This window comes from Plutella xylostella, chromosome 14, assembly GCF_932276165.1.
Source record: "Plutella xylostella chromosome 14, ilPluXylo3.1, whole genome shotgun sequence".
Taxonomy (NCBI): Eukaryota; Metazoa; Arthropoda; class Insecta; order Lepidoptera; family Plutellidae; genus Plutella; species Plutella xylostella.
Window position 1 is genome coordinate 3,384,479 of NC_063994.1, and position 25,760 is coordinate 3,410,238.

The 25,760-nt window shown below is 37.8% G+C and overlaps 3 protein-coding genes across 5 annotated transcripts in view; all 3 read left to right on the forward strand.

The window, feature by feature from the left end:
- Positions 1 to 13,188, forward strand: part of LOC105385731 — a 201,768-nt gene extending 188,580 nt beyond the window's left edge. For all 3 annotated transcript variants that reach the window (XM_038120319.2, XM_048625442.1, XM_048625441.1), the window contains 2 exons: positions 7,818 to 9,341; positions 10,562 to 13,188. In XM_038120319.2, the coding sequence (XP_037976247.1) occupies positions 7,895 to 9,341; positions 10,562 to 11,466 (2,352 nt within the window). In that variant the 5' untranslated portion in view covers positions 7,818 to 7,894 and the 3' untranslated portion in view covers positions 11,467 to 13,188. The remainder of the gene's footprint in view (positions 1 to 7,817; positions 9,342 to 10,561) is intronic.
- LOC105385730 lies at positions 1,341 to 3,814 on the forward strand. Its single transcript, XM_011556153.3, has 2 exons — positions 1,341 to 1,460; positions 1,604 to 3,814. Exons 1-2 carry the CDS (start codon positions 1,449 to 1,451, stop codon positions 3,635 to 3,637), a joined length of 2,046 nt encoding a protein of 681 aa, XP_011554455.3. The 5' UTR covers positions 1,341 to 1,448; the 3' UTR covers positions 3,638 to 3,814.
- A 2,169-nt stretch (positions 13,189 to 15,357) lies between the features above and the next one.
- Positions 15,358 to 21,159, forward strand: LOC119692247. The gene is made up of 7 exons (XM_048625531.1): positions 15,358 to 15,480; positions 15,930 to 16,067; positions 17,063 to 17,902; positions 17,991 to 18,400; positions 18,600 to 18,812; positions 19,158 to 19,375; positions 20,792 to 21,159. Exons 1-7 carry the CDS (start codon positions 15,358 to 15,360, stop codon positions 21,157 to 21,159), a joined length of 2,310 nt encoding a protein of 769 aa, XP_048481488.1.
- Positions 21,160 to 25,760: the final 4,601 nt, after the last annotated feature.

Here is a 25,760-nt window from a genome sequence, read left to right on the forward strand (position 1 = left end):
TATACGTACATACATTACATAAATAGGCCTTTATCATGCCGCAGTTAGATAGAAAGGCCGTAAGTAGATGAATAACGGCTAATAATTCATGGGATTTTTTCTAATAAACTTACAAGCTATTACTTACATAGACGCTCCAGCGCCAAATTGCCAAGATTTATTGCCTATTCGAGACTAGCTTCATTCTTGCTCAGAGCCGGGAACGCCCTGATTTCCCGGGAATCTTTTCGGGAATAACAATAGATGGATGGCAAACAAAAGAAATGCCCAGCCTAGTTAAAGTAGGGTCTATGAAATATTCGTTAGCATAAAAAGTAATTTTCGATCTTATACTTAAAAGCGATTCCGAATAGAACGATGGCAAAACTAGTACAATGTTATGTTACTGGACTAACGTAAACCATCATACTGATTTTTATACCATACATAAATCATAGAAAACAGTTTGCAAAACACGTGGTTATGTATTAAATTGGCAGCGATGTGCTCAATCGGTGTTAAAATTATGCGATATCATTACCGTGGCCTCATTCCCACGTGTGTAGTAATTTGCATAATATATATTTTGCTAGTATAAAGTGTATCAGCAGTGTGGGCTCTATTCTTAGAACAGACTGAATGAACCAGTTACGTCGTCCTGTGTGCGAAACTTAATTACTCGTATTTAGTGATGTCGTTAATTGGGAATTTAATTTATCCGTTTCTTTAATTATCCTGAAGCATTTTTTTTATCAATCGATACATACATAGGTATACGTAACAGTATTAAAAGTCGTTATGGCTGTCCCGATATCGACAAGGATATTTTTAAATTAAAATTGTGGTTTAGCTATCTGATAGATGACCTAATTTCTGATACCATCCGTTATATACTATACCAAAAGTACAGCCATTTCCATTAACGTTTATCCACGACACGAGATTGTACCATATTAATTATATTCTGGGAAAAAGAACCTTTGTAGTTACATGTCCCCTTATTTTTAGCTCATCAAAGCCATATGGTGTAAATAAGAGCAGTAAGCCTGTATGTTGCAACAGCTGGGATAAGCTATACCTGTATCTTATAATTAACTGCTGCAATCTCATAAAAATAGCAACCGACATTAACCATACAACTATGGCCCTTACGACGCCCTTACAATATCCGGGTTCAAAAGAGGTATCTGTACAAAATAAATCTGAATAAGATGAAAAATAATTATTTTACGAATCATAATATTATAATTGTGTATCCGAGCCATCATTTTGCGTAATACCTAAAATTGTGACCAGCGCATCTTTTTGTTGGAATCAATAAATTCAAAATCGTATCATCTCGATTCTAAATGTCAGGTATAATGTTATGCATTCCGGTTCTAGTAAGCTTATAAAACAACTTCACAACATTACTCGAAGTCATTTAAAAAGTAGCCTCGCCCAGGAACCCTTGGGTTATATTTTTAAAGATGATCAAATTGGTAAGTGATTTTTTTTTATGATTTATTAATGGACAATTACGTCTATGATCTCATCTTAACTTACATTCATGGCTTTACGAACAGATTTATTATGGTCCGGTTTATTACATATCGCACCTAATATATGTTTTAAACATTTTCAGATCGTCTTGTCCGCCATTTTGGCCTTCGCTGCCGCCAAGGCCAAATCCAAGCCGCAAGAACTCGTCTACAGCTATGGTCAAGAGGGTGCCCCCGTTCCGTACTCCGTCCAACCGGCCGTATACCCAGGTGCACCGAACGCCGGCCCGTACCCTGTTCAATATGCAGATGGAAACGTGAACCAAGGCGTAGTATACCAGCAACCTGGTTTTGGCTACCAGCAAACTGTAGGCGCGCCTGGAAATGTGCAGCAACTGGCGTACACAGCCAACAACCAAGCTGCTTACTCAGCTGCTAACAACAACCAAGCTGGTTACGTATTTGCCAACAACCAGGGAGCTGGCCAACAGGCCGGTAATGGACAAGTTCAACAAGTGCTGGTGTATGCTGCTCCTCAAGGAAACCCTCAAGGGCCAGTCCAATACGTTCCGCAACAAGTACCGCAGAATGTTCAAGCTCCGCAGTACCAAGTGGTCTATGGAGGGCAACAAAAACAAGCAGCTTACGGCGGTGGACAACAACAAGTGGTTTATGGAGCTCAGCAACCACAAATAGCTTACGGAGGTCAGCAGCAGCAAATCGTATACGGTGGACAGCAACAACAAGCAGGCTATGCTGGACAGCAAGTCGCTTACGGAGGACAGCAAGTTAATTTCGCTCAAAACGCCGGATCGCAACTTGTTCAGTCAGTCGCCCCTGCTCAAGTGATCTACTCTAACCAAGTAGGTGTTCAAAATACAGCCAGCGCTGCATCAGCTTATGCTACTGCTCCAGCTACCTTCAGCAACCAGGTATCCACCCAGCAAGTGGCTAACACAGTTGAAATTCAACCATCTAAAGTGACGACCATCCCTGCTCAAGGATATACCGTTTACCAACCAACCAGTAGTGCCGCAGTAAGCAGACCAGAAGTGACCGTTCAGAAATTCCAGTCTGCTCCAGCTTTAAATACTAGATTTGCCCAAACTTACCAACAGGCCACTCCAGCAGTGGTTAACACAAATCAGTACACCTATTCCGCCCCAGTGACCAAAACAACACAGTATGTTAACCAACAAGTATCAAAACCTGCCCAATTTACCCAAACTTACCAGAAAGTTACACCAGCTGTGGTTAACACTAACCAATACCAATATTCTGCCGCTCCTGTGACTAAAACCACCCAGTACGTCAATCAAAATGTTCAGTCAAACCCCACCCCCTTCAAGTCTCACAAGTGGTCTTTCTCAACGGTTGCTCCCGCGACAAAGCAAGTATCTTACACTACTCCTGCCCCTTTTAAAGTTCAGTCGAACCCTAGTCTTGTGTCAAGGATTGCTCCTTCTGTACCTTCATTTGTCGCTAATAACCAAGCTGTGAACGTTGGCTCAGCCGGTATTCGCCAATATTCTGTATCGACGCCAGCGCCCTTATTCACTACCACTACCCCTGCCCCCTACAAGGCTAAAGTCGCTGCTCCATTAACTGTCATCTCTCCTACTTTCCCCACATACACTGCAAACAGTCAAGTATCAACTATCAATACAAACAAGTTTGCCTACACAACTCCCGTAGTCAAGACTGTCCAAACATACACTCAGCAGCAAGCAAAACCTGCCGGAATCAAATGGTCTTATGAAGCGCCCCAAGTAGCGTCCAGGATTGCCGCCCCAGTGACCGCCACAGTCGCTACCCCGGCAGCTGTCCCAGTTGTGACCTATCAAGCTGAACAGCAAGTATCAGGAAACCAGGTGGCTGCTATCACGCAAGTTGAAAACGCTAACTTGAGCAACCAAGTGGCATATACGCAGGTTGCGAGCCCTTTAAGCAGTCAGGTGACATATTCTCAGGAGGCTGGCACTGCCCAAGGTAATCCTGCCGTGGCATTTTACTACGCTGATGGACCAGCTCCAGTGACCTACGCACAAGGCACGGGTGAGGTGGCGTACTCGGCTTATCCAAGAACTGGTTATTCTACATTGTACACCGCCGGTGAAGGTGTTAAGCCTCTGCATGGCAGCACTGGTTGTAACTGCGGTAAACATGTTAAGAAATAGAAGTATTGTAGTCCTAGTCTCATAGTAAGATAGAACGATAACACGAGTGAATAGTTACTTACCACATGCATTTCTTGTCGAAAAAAATCCTTGTTTGTATATAAAATGTGTACAAAATAGTCACTAAATGTAAATAGCATTATTTGAACAATTTATAAATAAAAAATATGAAACTTTGAGATGTATTTTATGTTTCGCTCCATAAAATGATAAAATTTATTGCAGGTATCTATTTTTATGATCTGCTATGAATTTTACTTTCGACAAACGACCTTTATTTTTGTCGCGACCTGTATAACCAGGATCTCAGACGTAATTCTCCATTTATTTGACGATCTTTCTTTTAAACAGTTGAAAGGACAAATCTATAAATAAATCGATTGAAAGTTAATATTGCACCAAAGACTGTACGAATGTAATAATAATAATAATTTATGTACGTGGGTAAGTCATTTTTAAACTAAATATTACAATCATAGTAAACGACCATAGAACATGGTTCATGGTATATGTATTTTAATGGAAGGTTTCAAATTAATTCTAATTTACTGTCTCGATTGTACATAATTATGTGCACGATGACATATTTCTTTTTAATTTAATTTATCTTTTCATATAAAACAAGTTCCAATCATTAGTCAAATCAAAACCAAATTTTGCGATACATGAAAAAAAACCTATGAATCAGGATATGGTGAAACATATATCACGAAATGGACCACTTAAATGAATAAATTACACATTTGATTCAGGTTACAATTCTACATAATTATTATTATGGTAATGAGGTATGTTCTTTTTGTTTTATTTATGCTTTGCCTTGACATATAGAGCATGTATGCGTGTTTACAAATAGGCGATGCCTAGTGTGTTATTTGACCTTGTTTTTATTATACTTTTACAACTTTTGTCGAACAGGTGTAGTTTGTAGGTAGATTAAAAATATATGAAAGGCTTGATTCCCGGACAAACATTAGTATCATTTTATTTTTAGGCCTATAATCGAGTTGCGGGTACATTATTTTTAACATTAATGTTTACATAGGATGTTGCAAAAGAGTAAAATCTGGTTGAATAATAGTTGTTCGGAATGACCCCCTGAGTCACCCCCTTTCGGTTTCGTATAATACACACGCACTCACGCCTTGTACTAATGTACTCCCTTGCGGGGTAGGCAGAGGTGCATTGCTGCACCCACTTTTCGCCAGAGTGTTATGTTAGTCCCAATGTAATAGGGGGCGGGCCTATTGCCATTTTACGGGCACATCCAAGACCTGAGAACAAATGTTTAATGAGAACAGATGTTTAAACAAATATCTGCCCCAGCCGGGAATCGAACCCGGGACCATCGGCTCAGTAGTCAGGGTCACTAACCACTATGCCATTCGGTCGTATAATACCTACCCTTTTTGCAACACCTGTAGATATCATAGTTACAAATTTCATTGATAAACTGATAATATTACATTATAAAACAGTAGGTATTATCATATTAATTATACGATAAATAGAGGCAGATAATCACTACCAAACAAAATACGATCAATAGCCGTTCACAACAAAACAAGCACCAATTCACGCCAAAAAACGAGCGCAATAGAAAACATAATAACCAAAATCACACAACCATCACTTACATAAAACACAAAACCGTGTATCCCGGTAAAAATGACAGTCATAACACGTAGGACGTTCAACTTGCTCATCTTCTAACCTATATGAAGACATTACACTTTATCTCCGGGCCGTATATCCTGGGGATATGATGGGTGTGTCAACTGTCACCGCTGCTTGTGCCCACCCCTATTCTATAACTTTCAGTTGCTATAACGCCTACATCGTAGAAATCTCATGGTTAGAATACTGGTATTATGATACCGAGTTCGGAAGATTAGATTTGGGAGATACATGTTTTTTTTAATAACTGAAATGTCAATTAGGTCTGAGTTGGGGGTGGCCTGTAGCCAGTTTTCCAGCTTATCCAATATCCGATATTTAAGAAAGCCCCGGTCGGGAATCAAATCGTGATTGTTACACTATGGTTATCGTCCTTCCAATATAAACACTAATTTAATTGTATTTCTTTCAACAATTTGACCTTATAATTTAAAGATTTACGGCAGCATACAGCATTTAAAAAATCCTATATATCTAAACTTAGGTAAGTAGGTACTTACCCATGATCTTACCTACTGCTCCTTATTTTCTAATGTTACTCTACTATAGACTATAGAGTTCCTTCATGTTGTATGTCTTCAACTATCTATTTTCTTAGTGACAGTTTCATTTATCTCGGTAAGTGGTTTCTTGTTGATTGACGTTAATAGGGTTGTCGAAAAACATGTTGGTAAATGGGAATTATTGTTGTCCTTTGATGTACCAACCTCAAAGTTGTTTGAATGAGTATTTCATGTGTTTTCTGATTTATTTATTTACACCAGCAGTTAATCCTCATTATGTAGGTTTTATTAATATAATTATTTAAGTATACAATTATTCTACATGCCCCAGAGATTTTCTTTTTTATCTTATAAGGATGTATGCCTATTTTAGCAAAAAGTTGCTTTTTACATGTAAATGTAAAAAAAGTTGTCTAAACGGTTAAATTGTGCATCATAAAATTATTTGCACTGGGGTGGCATTAATAACTATTTAACTGAGTGTACATACTCGTAAATGTACTTCTAGTAGGTAGACCCACTAATTGTACTAACCAATAGTGTAAACGCGGCCTTAGGCAAACGTGACCTTCTGTAGAAAGAGAGATCAAGTTACTTTGACATTTAGTAAAGCCTTTCTCTTACGTTGGATAAATAAAATAGGAATAAACTGAGCACTGAGGATAATACCGGTTGTTACACCCGATGACTTTTTAATGTGTATTGTATTGAGTTTGCACGCGCCTCGCTTGATTGATTGTAATATTATGTTTGTAGAGACAGTCTGGAATACATTAAGAGGAAGTCCAACTAGCAGTCGTTTCCGCCAGAAACGGTTGTTTTTAGCATTTTTTTATTAACTAGAAGTTAATCCTAGGTACTGGGTATTAGAAGAGAAGTTCTAAAAAATTTAATTAGCATGAAGAGGGCGCGAAACGTAGCAGTTTTGGGAAAAACAATTTCAAACGGAAGTTATAGTTGGGCTTACATTACACTAGTTACGTATGTTTTGTAACATGTTTGTTATGCATAATGGAATTTGTACTAAATTTACATAATATGGGCGTATACGTCGTCAATATTAATTGATGCGTTTTTATACAGTAGAATATAAAAAACAAAACAAAATTGAACGAAGTTCTAACTTACGTATAATTATTAGTGTTGCCACGAATAGTGATTTGGCCGAATACCGAATACCGAATATTCGGCCGGCACTCTCAGCCGAATACCGAATATTCGGCCACCGAATATTCGGCAGGTGATCCAGTATAATTCAATAAGTTGAAGTTTTATTTAAAGAGTGTTCTTCGTAATCTTACGGCAGATCCGTACAACTGGTGGTCAATCAACTCGAATCAGTAGCCAAACCTTATATATTTTGTTAAAAAATACCTGTGTCTCAGTAGTAGGTATTGTATATTTTTATTTTATGAAAAAAGCGCAATTTTCTCTTACGAACAAATGCCGAAAACTTGTCTATATTCATCACAATTTGCCTTTAATTAATTTTAAATATTAAAAATACATATTTTGTATTCAGGTTTTTGCAATTAATGATTGTTTTATAGTTAAATGTTTCGATCAAAGAGTTTTTTATTCCCTTTTGCAAGATATTTCCTACTTTTTTAAGTATTCGGTATTCGGCCGAATACTACTTACTATTCGGCCGAATACCGAATACTGAAAAAACTGGCCGAATAGGCCGAATACCGAATAGTTGCCGAATATTCGTGGCATCTCTAATAATTATTATACCTCATATCATCGTCTGTTTTTTCAAGACGTAGGTGTATACTTAAGTATAATTTAACGAAAAAAATCTGTCTAATGTAAATATCATAAGACCCACGCTTTTACGTAAACAAACATATGTTTTTTGGTCATAGTACTACCCACACAAAACTCAGCCATTTCCATCCCAAAACTGAATGAATTTGAATGTATAAACAAACCCTTGATAACCTCTTCAAAAGTAATGTCTAATGAAAAATACTTATATTATTTTCTCGTTGTTTCAGAACGTAAATGTGGAATGCCGTGATACCTATCTCCTGGGAATGCTTCAAGGCGAGGCAATGACCCTGGCCGAGGCAAAATGGCTCATAAATATCGGAAAAAATGGTTGAAATTCGCTCTTCTGCCCCTCGCACTACTCTCAACTGCCTGCGCGGACTTCACCACGGAATGTCAGCGGCCGTGCGACTGTCGATGGCAATCGGGGAATAAAGCCGCCATTTGCGCCAACTCCAGCCTGAGAGCCGTGCCCGCCAACCTTAGTAATGACATTCAGATCCTAGACCTTTCCAATAATAACCTCCAGCAGCTACATCAAGAGGCGTTCAAGAAAGTCGGTCTAAGTAATCTAAAGAAACTTTTCCTAAAAGATTGCTCCATCGAGTCCGTTCACAAATCCGCCTTTACGACCCTCGCCATCATGATCGAACTCGATTTGTCAAAGAACAAAATACAATATCTACACCCGGATACGTTCCGAGGCACGGAGAAGCTGAGATTGATAAACTTAAACAACAACTTCATCGACAAGTTAGAAGACGGTCTGTTCCGCAACTTGAAGTACCTACAGAAAGTCGAGGTGAGCAATAACAGGATAGTTCGGATCGGAACTAAGGCGTTCGCGAACTTGCCTCAGCTGAAGATACTGCGCTTCGACGGCAACAACCTCAGCCACATGAAACCGGAAACTTTGATGGGCCTCAGCAATTTATCCGGCTTAGATTTGCACAACAACCGGTGGCGATGCGATTGCAACTTGCAAACATTTCGCAACTGGGTGATCAGTCATAACCTGTACACGGCACCCACCGCTTGTTCCGAACCGGCGTCTCTAAGAGATAAACTTTGGAACGAATTAGACTCATCCAACTTCGCCTGCCGGCCGACCATTCTCGAGCCGCTCCCGGACGCAACAGTGAAAAGTTACGAAGAAAACGTGACACTGACTTGCAAAGTCGTCGGCAACCCCACGCCCGAAGTCGTGTGGCGTTTCAACTCGAAAACAATCGAAATGCGCGCGTTCGGGGAAATACGCTACGTTATTTCTGACAACACAGTCGATCTGATCCGATGGGTTAATTTGACAGTTCTGCACGCGAGGTACAGCGACAGGGGGAATTATACGTGCATAGCGGAGAACCCAGGGGGGCGGGACGAGAAAACGCTCACCCTATATCTGTCTAAATACGGCAGTTACGGAACCATAATGGGAATGGATACGGATTCGTTTGCTATTTTAGTTGGTTGCCTGTCTGCTTTCCTTATAATATTCGGGTCGATCACGGCTGTGTGCTACTACACGTCGCAGAGGAATGAGACGAAGAAGTTGATAAAAGATGACACTCGGACAAACGGGGAGGCTCTGATCGAGGGTTCCCTGGGGTCGGAGCTGGAGAAGGGGTACCCGGCGGAGGTGAACCCGCTGTCGAAGCCCCCGCGGAAGCACGAGGCGCCGCCCTCGCTCACCAGCGCCGCCACGGAGATGTCGGAGCTCAACAGGACGCTGCTCGACAACGATTCCACTTTAGGTAAGTTTTAAAGTCACATGGGGTCACTCTATCATTCTGTAAATCGAAGTTTCTAGGCGAGCCACTACTGTATCCCGTTATATTAAACATGCCGATTGCACGCCCAGCTCTCATTAGTTCGTTTTTGGTCAGTATAGACTAACCCCAGGGGGACAATCAGACAGAGAACATTACATTAAGAAAATCGTATTATTTAAATACAGTTAAGAATATAACTGTCCCATCGATGAATGAACGATGACTCCGATCATGCGGTAGCTAAATATATGTATATAGGTACATCTTGCTCCCTACTCGTAAAACCCCATGATCATATTTTTTATTAATTATAATATTAATGTTTATGTAACTAGTTTTCACATAAGTAATGTTGAGAACACATTACAGTTACATAATAAAATAATAATAACTATCGTGTGATTTTTAGCGAGCACGACGTTAAATTGATGTTTCACATTTGAAGACACAACAAAGCTATATCTTGTTTCAATTAGCAGGAAGCTATGTAAAATTAAAATGCATAGTAAAATGGTAATGACTGTCTGTATAGGTAGGTATTTCTCTTTCATTGTATTTTAATCTGCACACAAACACTTAACTATTAATGAGATAACTTAGGTTTGTTGGATCCAACTTTCTCATCCTTCCTTCCGGTCCGAATCCGAAATTCTCTTGTCAAGTCAAAATGTATTCGAATTCCTTTGTTGTCCCTAATTTGATTACAAAGACCCTTGGAATAGGAAGTTGCCTGACAAAAAAGAACAATTTGCAATTACTTCCCCAAAAATCATCCACTTTTAGAATAAAATTTAAGTCAAATAAATTTAAAATGTTAAATCGATCACTGTTTTGTGAAACAAGCTTTAAATTTAGTATCAACTTGAGTAATAATTTCATTTGATTTAAAGAAAACTAGGGACTATTTTCAATAAAACATTCATGGCTTTGCGTGCTTTGCTCGTCGGACCATAAAATTTAATGAGGTCTCCCTCTTTTGTGCTCCGGCTGCAAGCTCCAGCGGAGTTATTACAGAGCTGAGCCGGTGCCAAATTTTTATACGAATGTCTAAAGTATGCTTTGTGAATTCAGTAGTCCGCCGCATGAGTCTCCAACACTGGAAGTTTCCAAATAGTTTTTGTTACGAAACAACGGCGATATTACCTTCGCAACAGTAGCTTCTTGGAATGTTTTCAAAACTCATTTATTCTTTTTTTCTACAGCGTCGAGCGGGGAAAATCGAGCTCAAGATGCGGAACCGCTTCCGAAAATGTCTCAAGAAACTCTGCTGGTAGATCGCTTAGCGCAAGAGCATCAAACGTACCCCCCGGATCTGCTCTCGTTCCCTTTAAGAGGCAGCACGCAGATATCACCAGCTGGTGTCGACAGACCAAAATCCACACAGACCACCAACAGTCCAATTAAGTCCCCTGGCTACGGCGTCACTGCATTGAACCCTAATCTATTCAACCGCATTCAGTTACCGAGCACATCGCAAGGCTCCTACTCAAAAGGGGGCTACGTCACGCTACCGCGAAGACCGCGAATGCCAAATTGGCTTCCCGAAGGCAATTACCCGCAAGTGTTCTCGACTCTCAATGGTGTGATTCCATACGATAATTTCGGCATGAAGCTTTTCGGGAACGGTAGTAACTATTACAGTCTGAACAAGAGTGAGTTGGACGTGATGACGGGCAGCAGTAGAGGGGTGAATCCCAACTACAGCGTGCCTCAGGGTGTAGAAGCGTGTGACGAAATCGAGCCAGCGCCGTCACCCGCGCCAGGGACTCCTCACGCCACGATCCCTCGAAGCAGCATCAGTTCTCCAAACATCCACAACCAGCTGTTGGCTTTACAAGCCATGTCGATGAATCACGGGCGAGGCACTCGGGTGCCAATGTCCTCCGAACCTCGGCCGCTGAAAGTAATCCTGACCCCTCCAGAAAACGAGAGCCTCATAAAGAATACGAGTCGTGAGTTACGCCGAATGGGCGGTAATGGCAACGTTACGGGGACGTTGGGAAGAAAAACTGTTCCTAAACCACCGCCGAAGCCGAGAAAAAGATCCTCCAACGAAATGAAAGAGCCGTTTCTACTGAACTCCGGCGAAACAGCCACTCAGGTTTAATCGTATAAATAGTAAAAGTTTAAGTAAAGATTTCATTGAAGTTTACAATAAATATACCTAGTATTCAATATTGGTGCTTATGAAAGTAAAATTAAACATGCGTAATGTTCCATGATAGGCTTGTTTTAAATTTTTATAGTTACGACAGAATATTGTAAATAATAGTGTTGAAATATTGTTTTTATCCTTGCTCTGATATTCATATTACAAACAGAATAAGTAAATATAGTGAAATATACGTATAGACACAATGTTTATAAAATAACACACTAAAACGGTATAATTATGTTGTTAAAAGATGTCGTAAAGAAATACTGAAGATTAAAATTACTGATTTAATCATTTAGCCCTTACAAATACAACAGAATTTTCCATTTCATTGTAGTACATGTATTATTATCAATTTTCTAATTATTGTTTTTTTTTCTCATTAGTTTTAATACTATAAGTAACTACCTATATTCTTATATGTACAATCTTCATACCTAATTGCTGAAAATTAATCTTCGGTATTTCTTTCTTTATCGTATAAATACTGATGAAATATAGATACAGTTAATTCACTTAAAAAAATATATTGTATAAATGTAAATATTCCACTCATCTAATATAAAATATGTAAATACAAGTTGTACCTACCTAAATTATAAGGATGTATTGTATAGATGTTACCGTGAATATTCAGGAAAATAATATAATTATTTCAGTTGTGAAACTTCTATTTAAAAATATTCTGTTGGTATGTTTTTTGTAATTAAGTTTGAATTACTATTTTTAGTTTATTAAATATACAGGTATCCAGTTGAAATTCTATCAGTGATGTCGGTGTCAGGTCAATGAACCCGCAAACTGCAACTTTAATTTTGGCACCAACTCAGAAATCGCGAAAAAGTAACAGCTACTCGTACAGTTAAATATTTAACTGCTCAAGCTAAATTTATGTAATTATGTATATTATTAGGTGTCCCATAACAACAGTTTCTTCACGATGTTATTCACCCATCAACAAAATCTAACATAATATATACCTATTATAAATGGGAAAGTTTGTGAGAATACTACTGTCATGTATAAATTACTGAACTGATTTTTACGAAATTGCCCCACGGGAACAGCTAGTCCTAGATCAAATTGTACCTTGTATTATTTTGTCATTCATATATACCGCTTTTGTTCTAACATAAAGCCGGGTCCAGACGAGTGTAACGTGTAATGTAACATTACGTGTAATTTAGCGTCAACAGTGTGGACGGCACGCGAACTCAACCAAACGAGCACTGCGAGCGCCTTTGTGTTCGCGCGAAAAACCGACAGCCGATGGATCAACCACGAGCGTTACATGTAATGCTTGTAGAGACGTCCACACGTAGAATTCGTGTTACATTATACGGTAAATTACATTACACGTTACACTCGTCTGGACCCGGTTTAAGACAGTAAGTATAACTATTTTATTGCGATTTATGTCGGTGTAGTGTGAATAATAAAAATATGGAAGGAACATCTTACAGAGTCAACTTTTATTTTTTTTACTCAAATATGTTTTCAGTATACTTTCATATAAACGTTTTCTATACAATGTACACGGTAACACTGTAAATTAAAGTGTGCAGATAGACAGATTGTTTGTTATTGTGGATGGACCAAAAATATGAAATGTGGTGACAGAATGCAAGATGATTAAGAGATTTTAAATAAACTAATAAAAGCATTTTGAAATTATCTCATTTTGTATTATTTTTACAGTGAATACTTACATATAATCTCGAGTTAGATAAAATATATAGGTTTTTTAATTCCGTTAATCTTTAAATGCCTACAAACAGCATGATGACCAATATATTAGTTCCCCCAGCTAACCAGACGACCGGGGGGTGTAGTGGTTAGTGACCCGGACTGCTATGCCGAAGATCGCGGGCTCGATTCCCGGCGGGGGCAGATATTTTATTAAAGATAGACATTTGTTCTCGGGTCTTGGAGGTTAATATTAATTGTAACATGTATTATCAGTATAGATGTATGAGCTATCATATAACAGGCTCTGCCTGCCTTGGGATTTAACAGCCGTGTGTGAGATGTCCCTACGCATATTATATATATATATATATATATATATATATATATATTATTAACTGACCTACCACTATGCGTTGCGTCGAAGTATTCCTGAATGAACCTCCAAAATAATGCCTTCAGCCAATAACGTGGTCATCCATCATCGGAACGAGACATAAATCTTCTTTTCCACACTCATCCTAATTAAATTCGAACACAATGAGGGAGCCATTATCAAGGATGACTTTTAAAAAGCGCTTATCACAGAGAAAAGGTTTTTAAAATGAAATTAACAGCCGCCGAGGAAGTTATAAATCATGGACGCACAAAGGTATGAATTATCTTAACGACTGGCGACATTTTGTTACAGAAAAGTGTGGTGTGATAATAAGGTTAGGTGATAATAAGGGTTCCGTCGTCATTATGTAGGTCAAAACATAAGTTGCGTTTAGAGAACGCTATGAATCTTTAGTATGACCGGAGCAGATTTTATTTTCACAAGCAGCAGACATAATTATGTATGAGCAAGGCCTAGCACTGAGCCTCTAGTACTCTACTACAAGAGTTTCAATTTATTTATTTTATTTATTTAACTCTTTATTGTACAATTATTTTAACAATTTACGAAGATATTATATTTTAGTTCTTTTTCTGTCATTGCATACATAATCTGTCAAAAGTTTCATGATGGCTTCCACTAATGGCTACACTTTGTATGCGAGAAAACGAAAACTTTTATAGTTTTCGACAAACTATCATACCTGTACGTAGAGCACCAAATGATTATTGGCTGATGACAATGCTGCCTCTATAGTAGGTAGCTCTTTCTCAGTGTTGGTAAGTGAAAGTGGAGTGATATGGGAGGAGAACTTAATTATGACAAGTTGTGTGTTTTTCATGGACACACTAGAAGAATTCTTTAAGTGATAGGAGGATATTTGGTATAACACAGTCACATTTATACCATAAAATGTAAAATAAAAGAACACAATAAGTCGTAAAAATTAGACGCTTAAGTTTTACGGTTGACTGGTCTTCCTTTATACAAATCTTTACGTTTCGTTTTGTACATTTTCCTTAAAGTTTTTATTGTTATTTACTCACCTGGATTTAATTAAAAGACACAAACTCTGGCCTTTTTAACTATTTTGCTTTGGCACAATCCGGGGAACAGTAAGCAGCGGATTTTTATTACCAAAATGGTAAGCAATACTTAAATGTATAATTTTATTTTTTATAAACTGAAATTACGTTTATTTATGAAGTTTTTCTAACCTGCAATATCAAAACATAAGAATAATTATTCCAGTTTCTAAGATCTTTTGAAAGAATGAGCCAATTTGTGGGTGTGTCTCCGTGCTGGTTATAGGATTAGCCAGTCAGATTAGTTGTTTGATAACTGAAATAAGTTGCCGTAGGTATCAAATACATAATATTATGTGAGTACACAATATACGTACGTGATACGTCATTTGGGATGAGGAACCTGTCGTGCACCCCACAGACCTATTACAGTACCTACATTTTAATTACTTACCAACTTAATAAGGAAAACAAATTACACTAAAAATTTTCAGTTACGCGAGTATATTTGATAAAATCGAAATGTATAATAGTATGCAATGAAATTCCGTACCGAAATTCGGGTAAAATTAAATGCGGCATAATAAAGTCGACATTATTTACGCTTACAACACTGCGTATTACCCAATTAAACATTCGGGTATCATGAGTGTGTCTGTCTGATGACATTAATTAACTCAATTGTTGCTATTTTCATAACGACGCCTGGCTATGTGGCAAAAGTACAATAATATTACGTGAGTACTCTGACACATGGCCAAAGGGACATTCAACCCCAAAATAGTACCTAAATTCTGGGACAGAGAAAACGGACCCCACAGAGTGACAAAATGCTACCTGAAGGGGGTCATCTTTATTGGTACCCGACTGTACCGTGTACTGTGGCCCATAGGCCTACTGTCCCATTGGTGACAGACAGCTGATACGTATACCTTATACACTCACGAGCAATGAAAACGTTCATATGACAATAGTCAAAGTCAAAGTCAAAGTCAAAAAAATTTATTCATCGTACAAATGTAAAATTTTCTGATGACCGTCAATTTTTACAAATTACTCTGCGTTCGGATAAGGGGGGGGCTCTTTCTGTCTAAGGAGAAGAACGGAGGCAAGAAACTCCTGAGCCATCTTTTCAAAAAAATACTTAAAACTAGTTGGTAATACAATACTTATAAGCTTAATAATTATTATTATAATAATATGAGCAGAGCTAACTACTTATCACAGCCATGCATTAACGTCCTCTAAGTAATCATCGATTTTATAATAAGCTTTTTTACAGAGTTTCTCTTTAATGTAACACTTAAACTTATTCTCTGGTGTAGTGTATGGCACTCGGAATAATAACATCCTGCACAGATCCTACTTGTCTCGAGTACATATGTCAGTTGTCTGTGACCAGCTGTCAGTGTGACACTGGAAGCGCGGGTTACAAGCAAGTGGGCGTGTACCGACGAGCCAAGGTAAACAAGTGTTGAACAGTGGTTTATTACAAGAATCGAAACATTACAAGTGGCGACGAGGATTAAAAAAGTAAGTACTTACGTTTGCGTACTAAGAAAAACAGGAAAAAGGGATCAGAAACTGATCGAAACTTTGACCTTGAAAAAAGTGGGATTTGTGGTTTAGCACCGCAATGAAATCAACAAACACATTCAATTTTTCACTGTGGAAATCAAATAAATTGCTATAAGAACTCCTTTAAATTTACCTATCTACACCTATAAACTAAATTCACCGATAAGAAAGGGTGTAAACAATGTTTTATTTACTAACTTATAGTTGAGCTAAGTTTTATTACAAAAGTAAAAATGTAAGACATACAAGTTTTAAATAATCTTAACTGAGGTTACTATCAGCTTTTATATTAACTGCTTATTCTGATAATGGGTTTATTTTGATAACCAGAACCATCAATTTCATTGAAATAGTTTGGTGCTGTGGATAACCTGATCATAACCTGAAAAATAACTAACTAAAATAATTATTACTGTTCAAAATACATGTTTTACTCATTACTTTGTGAAGTGAGTGGTACCAAATAAAACCTGTCCATTAAATTGGTCAAGGCATATCATGAAATTAATCATGTAAAGATTGATTAATAAATATACTCGAAGCAGATTGAATCTGAACATTAAATTGTTTATTTTCAAGCAGATAATGATCTGAACATTGAATTGTTTATTTTTAAGCAGATTATGATCTGAACATTGAATTGTTTATTTTTAAGCAGATTATGATCTGAACATTAAATTGTTATTTTCAAACAGATAATGATCTGAACATTAAATTGTTTATTTTCAAGCAGATAATGATCTGAACATTAAATTGTTTATTTTCAAGCAGATAATGATCTGAACATTAAATTGTTTATTTTCAAGCAGATAATGATCTGAACATTAAATTGTTAATAGCATATTGACCAATGGTAATATGATTATATCGATTGTTACAGTACACCTTGCTAAAAATGGCATCGCCATTAACCCTGGAGTCATTTGACTGCGAAGGAGAACCTGGTTCGGTGGGAGTGCGCTGGGAGCGTTGGAAGAGAGCTTTATTTATTTATTTAGACGCGTCAAATATAGAGAAGGACGATAAAAAAAGAGCAAACCTCTTACATTTTGGCGGCATTGAACTGCAGGAAATATATTATAATATACCCGAAGCTCATGTGGAGCCTGCAGAGGGTGTGAACGTATTCTCTGTAGCCATAAAAAAACTAGATGAATACTTTGCTCCTAAGCAGAGCAACATCTATGAACGACACATGTTTAGGCTCCTGAAACAAGAAAAAGATGAGAAGTTTGAGAAGTTTGTTGTACGACTTCGACAACAGGCTGACAAATGTCAGTTTACAGCAAAGGATGAAAATATAATTGACCAAATCACAGAAAAATGCCTTTCAAGTGAACTCAGGAAGAAAATTCTACAAATAGGAGATGGAATTACTCTGGATAGAATTATATCAGAAGCAAATTTGTTGGAAGTAGTTAACAAACAATTAGAAAAATTTGGTTGCACTGCGTCATCTGAAAGTATTAATAAAATTGAATCAAAGCCAAAATCTAAGTTCGAAGTAAGTGAAAAAGAAGAAATAGGTTGCGGACGTTGTGGCAATCGTAGACACTCATCGAATGACCCTAACTGCCCTGCCAAACGGAGAGAGTGCCTTAAATGCGGACTCCTGGGGCACTTCCGGCAATTTTGTAAGACAAGAAACATAACAAAAAGAAAATGGGAAGGGAAAAATACAAGAGAATATGATAAAAGGAAGAAAATTACATTACAAACAGTAAACAATGTTGTAAACATTGATGATAAGAAAAAGGATACTTACTATGTTTTCCATATCGATGACGATGTCGAATTTAACTGCATAGTGGGCGGGGTTGAAACAAAAAATGTTGGTTGACTCAGGATGTAAGCAAAATTTAATTACTGAAGAAACATGGAACAAGTTGAAAATGCATAATGTTCAAGTATTCAACCAAATAAAAAACCCAAACATTAATTTCATGTCATATGGCAGTGACAAACCATTAGAAGTTAAAGGTTCTTTCGAAGCAACCATAAAAGTAGGAAACAATTCCGAGAATGCTACATTCTATGTAATTATCAAGGGGACAAAAAATCTACTGGGGAAGACAACCGCAGTAGCATTGGGAATACTACGTATTGGACTGGACAGTGTCGTTGGTAGTGTTGATACTGAAGTTTTTCCAAAATTCAAAGATGTCTTAGTTGACCTACCCATTGATGATTCTGTATCTCCGGTATCTCAACCATACAGGTATGGAATATAATATTGATATGATTGTATTCAATACAATATTGATTAAAATTATATAACAAACATAATAGTTATATTAATTAGATATATTTTTTAAATAAGTTTTGTTTTCCTTACATACCTAATGTTAAAGGATTTAATTGAATAATAAACAAGCCAATTTGATTCACAGCTAAGCATTTTATTTTCTTATTTATAGGCGAATACCTATTCCACTTGAAGGGAAAATCGAGGCAAAGATCCAGGATCTAGTCAACAGGGACATCATTGAGGAAGTTAAAGGCTCCTCAAGATGGGTATCACCAATAGTTCCTATCCTTAAAGACGATGGAGAAGTGCGTCTTTGCATCGATATGAGGCGTGCTAATGCAGCAATTGTTCGTGAAAATCATTCCTTACCCACCATGGATGTGTTATTGCCTAAGATTCGTGAAGCTAAATTGTTCTCCAAGCTTGATATCAAAGATGCGTTTCATCAAATCGAAATTCACCCTGATTCCAGATACATAACTACGTTCATTACAAACAAGGGATTATTCAGGTACAAGCGGCTTATGTTCGGGATTTCATGTGCACCTGAAATTTTTCAAAAAACCATGGAACGTATGTTGCTCGGATGTGAGGGTACTATTAATTTCATTGACGACATTCTGGTATTTGGAAGGAACATAAAAGAACACGACCTGCGGCTTAATAAAGTTCAAACTGTATTGCAGGATAACAATGTGTTGTTAAAAGATGAAAAATGTTCCTACAGGATGGAGAAAGTAAATTTTCTTGGACACGAACTTTCTGGAGAAGGCATACGACCACTTGAGAAATATGTCTCGACGATTCAAGAATTCAGGGCACCATCAACTACAGGAGAACTGCAGAGTTTCTTGGGCCTCGTGAACTTTGTGAGTAAATGGATACCGGACTTGGCTACACGGACAGAATCACTTAAAGAACTATTAAGAAGTAAAAAGGAACACAGTAATAACATTCAAGAACTTTGGGGGGCCAAGCAGCAAAAGGAATTTGACTCCTTAAAATCAGATCTGTCTAACATTCCTACATTGGGCTACTATAATGTTAATGACCGAACGGCTGTGATTGCAGATGCCAGTCCTGTAGGGTTGGGAGGAGTTTTGATTCAAATAAATGACGAAGGACCGAGGATAATTGCATATGGGCACAAAACACTCACGGACTGTGAGCGAAGATACTGCCAAACCGAAAAAGAAGCACTGGCTCTGGTCTGGGCTGTAGAGCACTTTCATATATTCTTGTATGGAAAAGAATTCGAACTCATTACAGACCACAAACCTTTAGAGGTTATTTTTGGACCGAAATCTAAACCTTGCGCAAGAATTGAAAGGTGGATCTTACGCCTTCAGGCTTATACGTACAAAGTCATATACAGACCAGGAAAGAGCAATATTGCAGACCCCCTTTCGCGATTGTGTAAACTCCCGGATGTCATGCCTCCAACTCAAGATAGCCATATTCATCAAATTGTTGAATACAATAGGCCTGTGGCGGTTTCTTTAAAAGAAATAGCTGAAAGCTCTGCAGAAGATCAAGAAATTAAAAAAGTAAAAGAAGGAATATTTCATGGTAAATGGGATGAAGAGACTAAACTGTACAAAATTTTCCAGAATGAACTGTGTTTCTATGAAGAAATTTTACTAAGAGGGACAAAAATTGTGATTCCCTTAGGATTACGGGACAGAGTATTAAGCGCCGCACATGAAGGTCACCCTGGAATCGTAGCCATGAAAGGAAGATTAAGAACAAAAGTGTGGTGGCCTAAGATGGACAAAGATGCTGAAAACCTCGTAAAATCCTGTAAAGGTTGTACTTTGGTTTCGGCTCCAACTCCCCCAAACCCATTGAAGAGAAGAGAATTACCAGAAGAACCATGGGTTGATGTTGCCATTGATTTGATGGGCCCACTTCCAAGTGGAGAGCACTTATTTGTTGTGGTAGACTATTTCAGCCGGTATAAAGAGGTTAAAATATGCCGTCGAATAACGAGCTCGGAAATTGTGGCACACCTTAAAGAGATATTCAGTCGCCTAGGATTTCCTTCCACAATAACTTCGGATAATGGCAAACAATTTGTCAGTGAGGAATTCAAAGAGTTTTGTCAAGAAAGAAATATAACTCTTTATAATTCAATACCGTATTGGCCGCAACAAAACGGAGAGGTAGAACGTCAGAACCGAGACATCTTGAAACGTTTGAAGATAAGTCAAGTAGAAAAGAGAAACTGGAGAGAATGCTTGCAAGAATACCTGATTATGTACAATAGCACACCACATACAGTAACGGGAAGAACCCCATCAGAGTTATTCTTCAAAAGAAGATTTCGTGATAAAATCCCTATGTTATCTGATGCAGTTGCAGGACCAAGTTCAGAAATAATAGAGGTAAAAGACAGGGATAAAGAAATGAAAGAAAAAGGAAAGGAATATGCAGATAGAAAACGTAAAGCTAAAGACTGTGAGTTAGAACTGGGTGACAAAGTATACATTAAGAATATGTCCAAAGATAATAAATTGAGTTTAAATTATGATGCAACTCCTCACACGGTTGAAAAGACTATCGGAGGAGACATTGAAGTTCGAAATGATGAAACCGGCCAGACATTAAGAAGAAATGTAGTACATCTTAAAAAGATTCAAGGAAACTGGGAAGTGGTAAATAGAAGTGAAAACGAGCAATTGCAGATCAATGGAAATACGGAAGATGGTGCTACCATGGAAGAGGATTAATAAATAAATATGTACCTTACATTTAATAAAACACAATTTCATTAAAATTCATTTAATATAGAGTAAGTATTTGAAAAATTAAAACAAGAAAGGGATGTAGTGTATGGCACTCGGAATAATAACATCCTGCACAGATCCTACTTGTCTCGAGTACATATGTCAGTTGTCTGTGACCAGCTGTCAGTGTGACACTGGAAGCGCGGGTTACAAGCAAGTGGGCGTGTACCGACGAGCCAAGGTAAACAAGTGTTGAACAGTGGTTTATTACAAGAATCGAAACATTACATCTGGCATTTGAGCAACTTCTGTTGGAAGCCTATTATAAAATCTAATACAGTACCCTAAAAACGATTTATTAACTTTCGCCAGACGCATCGCTGGAAAAGCCAGCTTATGCTTGTTCCTAGTATTTACATAGATAAGTAAATAAATAAATAGATAAACAAAACTAGACACAATACAAAACAAGGCTCACGACACAATTGTACGCTGTGGGCGGGATTCGAACCCGCGGCCCCGAGCTTCGAAAGTAGGGTATAAACCGCCTGTGCTATAGTGACACCAAATCCTTTTTTTAATTTATAAATTATAAGCGAAACTTAATTCATTTGAAGGCACACTGAAGCACTCTGACTTGAGAGACATTGAGTGAAATTCAAACATTTTGTTACGAAATTCTGCACTCTTATTTTTATTTATTTTTGGTTCTAAAAATAGGACGAAATGGCTAAAAAGCCATATTTTTTATTGTATAACAGTGAATGAAGTATTCTGGTAAAACTTTTCAGAATTCTCTCTCATCATGAAATCGGAAATAAAATTCCCTGATTGATCCTATTCATTTTTTTCTTCGCTTCAAGATAAAGCAATCGCCTACTCTCTCTGGTCCTGGTTTTAATTACTTTTCCCATATTAAAACGTTCCACGAAGTTTAATATCAGCGGGAGTATTCTACTGTTTTTTTTCCAAAGCATATTTTCATAACGTTTTAAATCAAGGGTGAGGCCCCATTGGTGCGTTGCGCTGTATTGCGTCGCGTCTCATTTCAAACGAACTGTCATTAAACAATATTATTATTGTTCAGTCGCTGACTGCTCAAGGTACGTTCCCCTACATCACTCAAAAAGGCTACTTATGTACCCCAGATTCTAAGGACCTGTTTCACAATGTCTGGTTAGTAGCTACCTGTGAGATAAAATACATGCTGCCACTGTCAAAAAGATATTACTTAAGAGAGTGACATTATGTCTTTTATCTTACAGGTAGCGACTAACCAGAAATTGTGAAACAGGGCCTAAATATTGTAAACGTTGGTCGTTTAAAATATAAAGAACTTATTTTTTTTCAGTTAATTTCCTAAAGACGGGTTAGTAGACTACGGAATTGCTTTTATTCACCTCATTAAATATGGGGAGGTCGAAGTTTTAATCATTTATTTTCATTAAGTATTTAGTCCGTTTATGTTGTAATACGTGTTTATCTTTTACGACCATGTTTAAACCCTGGCTACCTATAAAGAGGGTTGTTATAAGTTTCACGAGTCTGTGTATTTGTCTGTATTAGCGTGGCACCCAAACGGCTGAAACTACCTATTTTCGATTTGTATTTTTGGGTCATAGATACGCAAAGTGTACTTAGCCATACTTTATTAAAATCGGCTTAGCTTTTCCTTAATTTTAACGTTGGTTAGGTCGGTTTATACAGCAAACTAAGTAACTCAAGTTTGTATAACTGATTGCTTATGTACTTACATAATATACTTCATTAGCAGTCTCATACTGAAACACATCATCATCTTACATTCAAACGAACTAATCACGATATCGAAACCTTGATCAAAACCCACTGTGGACAAAAGGCTTCCGTTTCCGGTCCTTCCGAGTATGAATTACGGATCTACGGTATCTATGGGTCGGGTATATATTATGATGTTGCCTTATAATAATAATAATAACATGCTATATAAAATCTTCTCACTTTTCAGCGGTTTTTCTTTGGGTGTTGCAAGAGTATTATAGTAAGTTGACAGGACACCCAAGGCGACCGAATGGCGTAGTGGTTAGTGACCCTGACTACTGAGCCGATGGTCCCGGGTTCGATTCCCGGCTGGGGCAGATATTTGTTTAAATACAGATATTTGTTCTCAGGTCTTGGATGTGCCCGTAAAATGGCAATAGGCCCGCCCCCTATTACATTGGGACTAACATAACACTCTGGCGAAAAGTGGGTGCAGCAATGCACCTCTGCCTACCCCGCAAGGGAGTACATTAGTACAAGGCGTGAGTGTGTGTTTTTTTTTTTTTTTTGACAGGACAGACAGCCTCTATACTGGTGAGGGTGTCCCAGAATGACGAATTGAGTCAACCCTTCTTGGCTAAGTATACGACTTTTTCAACACCCTGTATATTTAGCGTCAATTCACACGTACCACAACCACACCACGTCGCAGCGACATAATGTGGTCAAGCTGTGGTTACGTGTGAATAGTGTGACAGCGGCTTTTTGCAGTTGCGTTGTGGCAGCGACAAAATGTCGATGTGGTTGTGTTGTCGCTGTCGTTGCGATGTGGTAACCACGTGGTCGTATGCATTTAATAGGGAGAGGAGGTGGCCGCGGTGCCGCCGCCGCGTGGCGGCGCTGCCTACGCGATGTGCTTGCGATGTGGTCGTATTACACAGGTGGTCGATGACAACGGCAAAATGTGGCATGTGTGAATTGGATTATTCATTTTCAATATACGCCCGACCACACGGTGTGGTTGTGGTGTGGTTGTGGCTGTGGTGTGGTTGTGGTACGTCTGAATTGACCCATAGTCGGCAGTCAGCGACTGACAACTGACTGACATCTGATTACTTAATCATAGCTAATCCTGTCATCATGGTAATAAACCGAATCTAGTGTTTGCCACCGACACAATAACAAGAAGAAGTGGTCAGTGATATTTTTTAACAAAACAAATTATGTAATAAAAAATAGTGTAGGTACGCAACAACTATGCTAGAAGAAAATTTATCTAATTTTAGAATATACACCCACAGCTTATCTCTGAAATTATATTACCTAACAATCATTATCTTTATAATAATTGGTAACAGCTGTACTTTAAAAAATAGAATTAAAAATCTCTAATAATTATGATAAAGGCGGATAATTTATTGATTTGACGAGATAATAAAAAACTTTAAATCGGTCATTCTAATAAAAATTGGGATTCGGACAAGATGTTTCGATTTTTTACTGTATTTTTGTTAGTTAGCGTTGTTAACGCTAAGCATGTATTCAATATTCAAAGGTTGTCGTCAAAGTCACATCGCAATCTGCCTCTATATTCATTCAAACTATTGGCTTAAATAAAACATTGTGATTTTGTTAGTTTGTCAAGGTAAAAAGTGTATGAAGCTGGCCGTACCTTCATACAATCGCAACGCAACATTAGCGTAGAACTAAACAATAAGAGGTTTGGAGTGGGCACATCACCAATACTATAACTTCAAACAAACTATAGCTCCAAAAGTCAGAATTAATATAAAAAAGTATGATTTTTATAAATTGACTTAATGCCTTTATTATAATGACCAAAAAAACACTTTCACTATGACATTTATTACCTCTCCCAAGGAGTGCCAAAACACTATTTCCACATTCTTCATCCAACCACAGCACACGGGTGCATGATGCAGCCACGTGACGTAACAATTGTTCCTTATATTAAGGGCCCGTACAGGGTGACGTGCCGCGCCAATTTTGGGTTTTCAATGCTCTTCACACAGCACACGCAGTGACACGCACACATGTAAGTTTGCACAGTGGGTCGATAAACTTTTACTCGCCAACTTTATTGACAATTATGTTCAAGTACATTTTGGGTGATTTTAGGGTAAGTAAGTATAATTCTTACTTACACTGGTAGGCACCAGGAAAGAGTAGAAATTAATAGGGGTGCCACTTTACTCTATACTCGGAACCCGATTAGCTTTCTCAAACAAATGTGGTATTTACTTGTAGAAAGGTAACTACAAGTATTAAAGTGTAGATAATAAGTTTCGGGCATCCTCCAGCCAACTGAACCCCGACGACAAAGCAAAGTAAATACATAGTGTCGCAAAAGGGCTATACTAAGCCAAAAGGGGATGACTCAAGGAGTCATTCTGGACAACTTTTGTTCTACGAGATTTGCAAATTCGCGAAAAAAAATATTCGTTTTCCATGGTAAAAAGTCACATGTCCAACAAAGTTTCTATTTTGATGTATGAGGTATTGATAGAAGCGTATTGATGGCGCGATGGTTATAGGCTATGTGACGTTCAATTAAAATGTACATAGCGCCCTCTAGAGGACATAACGTGATGATCGAAAAAATAATAATTCAACTTTGCCGTGTAAGGTATCAAATGAAAGGGCTTGATTTTCACATTACAAAAATATGCATATTGAAGGTATTTAAATAACAACACCAAAATTATTGAAATTAAAAATGATCATGAACTACTGACGTAAAATTTCATAAAATAAAAACAACTAAAAATTTACAAATAAAAAAATACAATTATAAACAAACGAAAAACCCGACTGTACGCTAAAAACATGAAAACAAGTCCCAA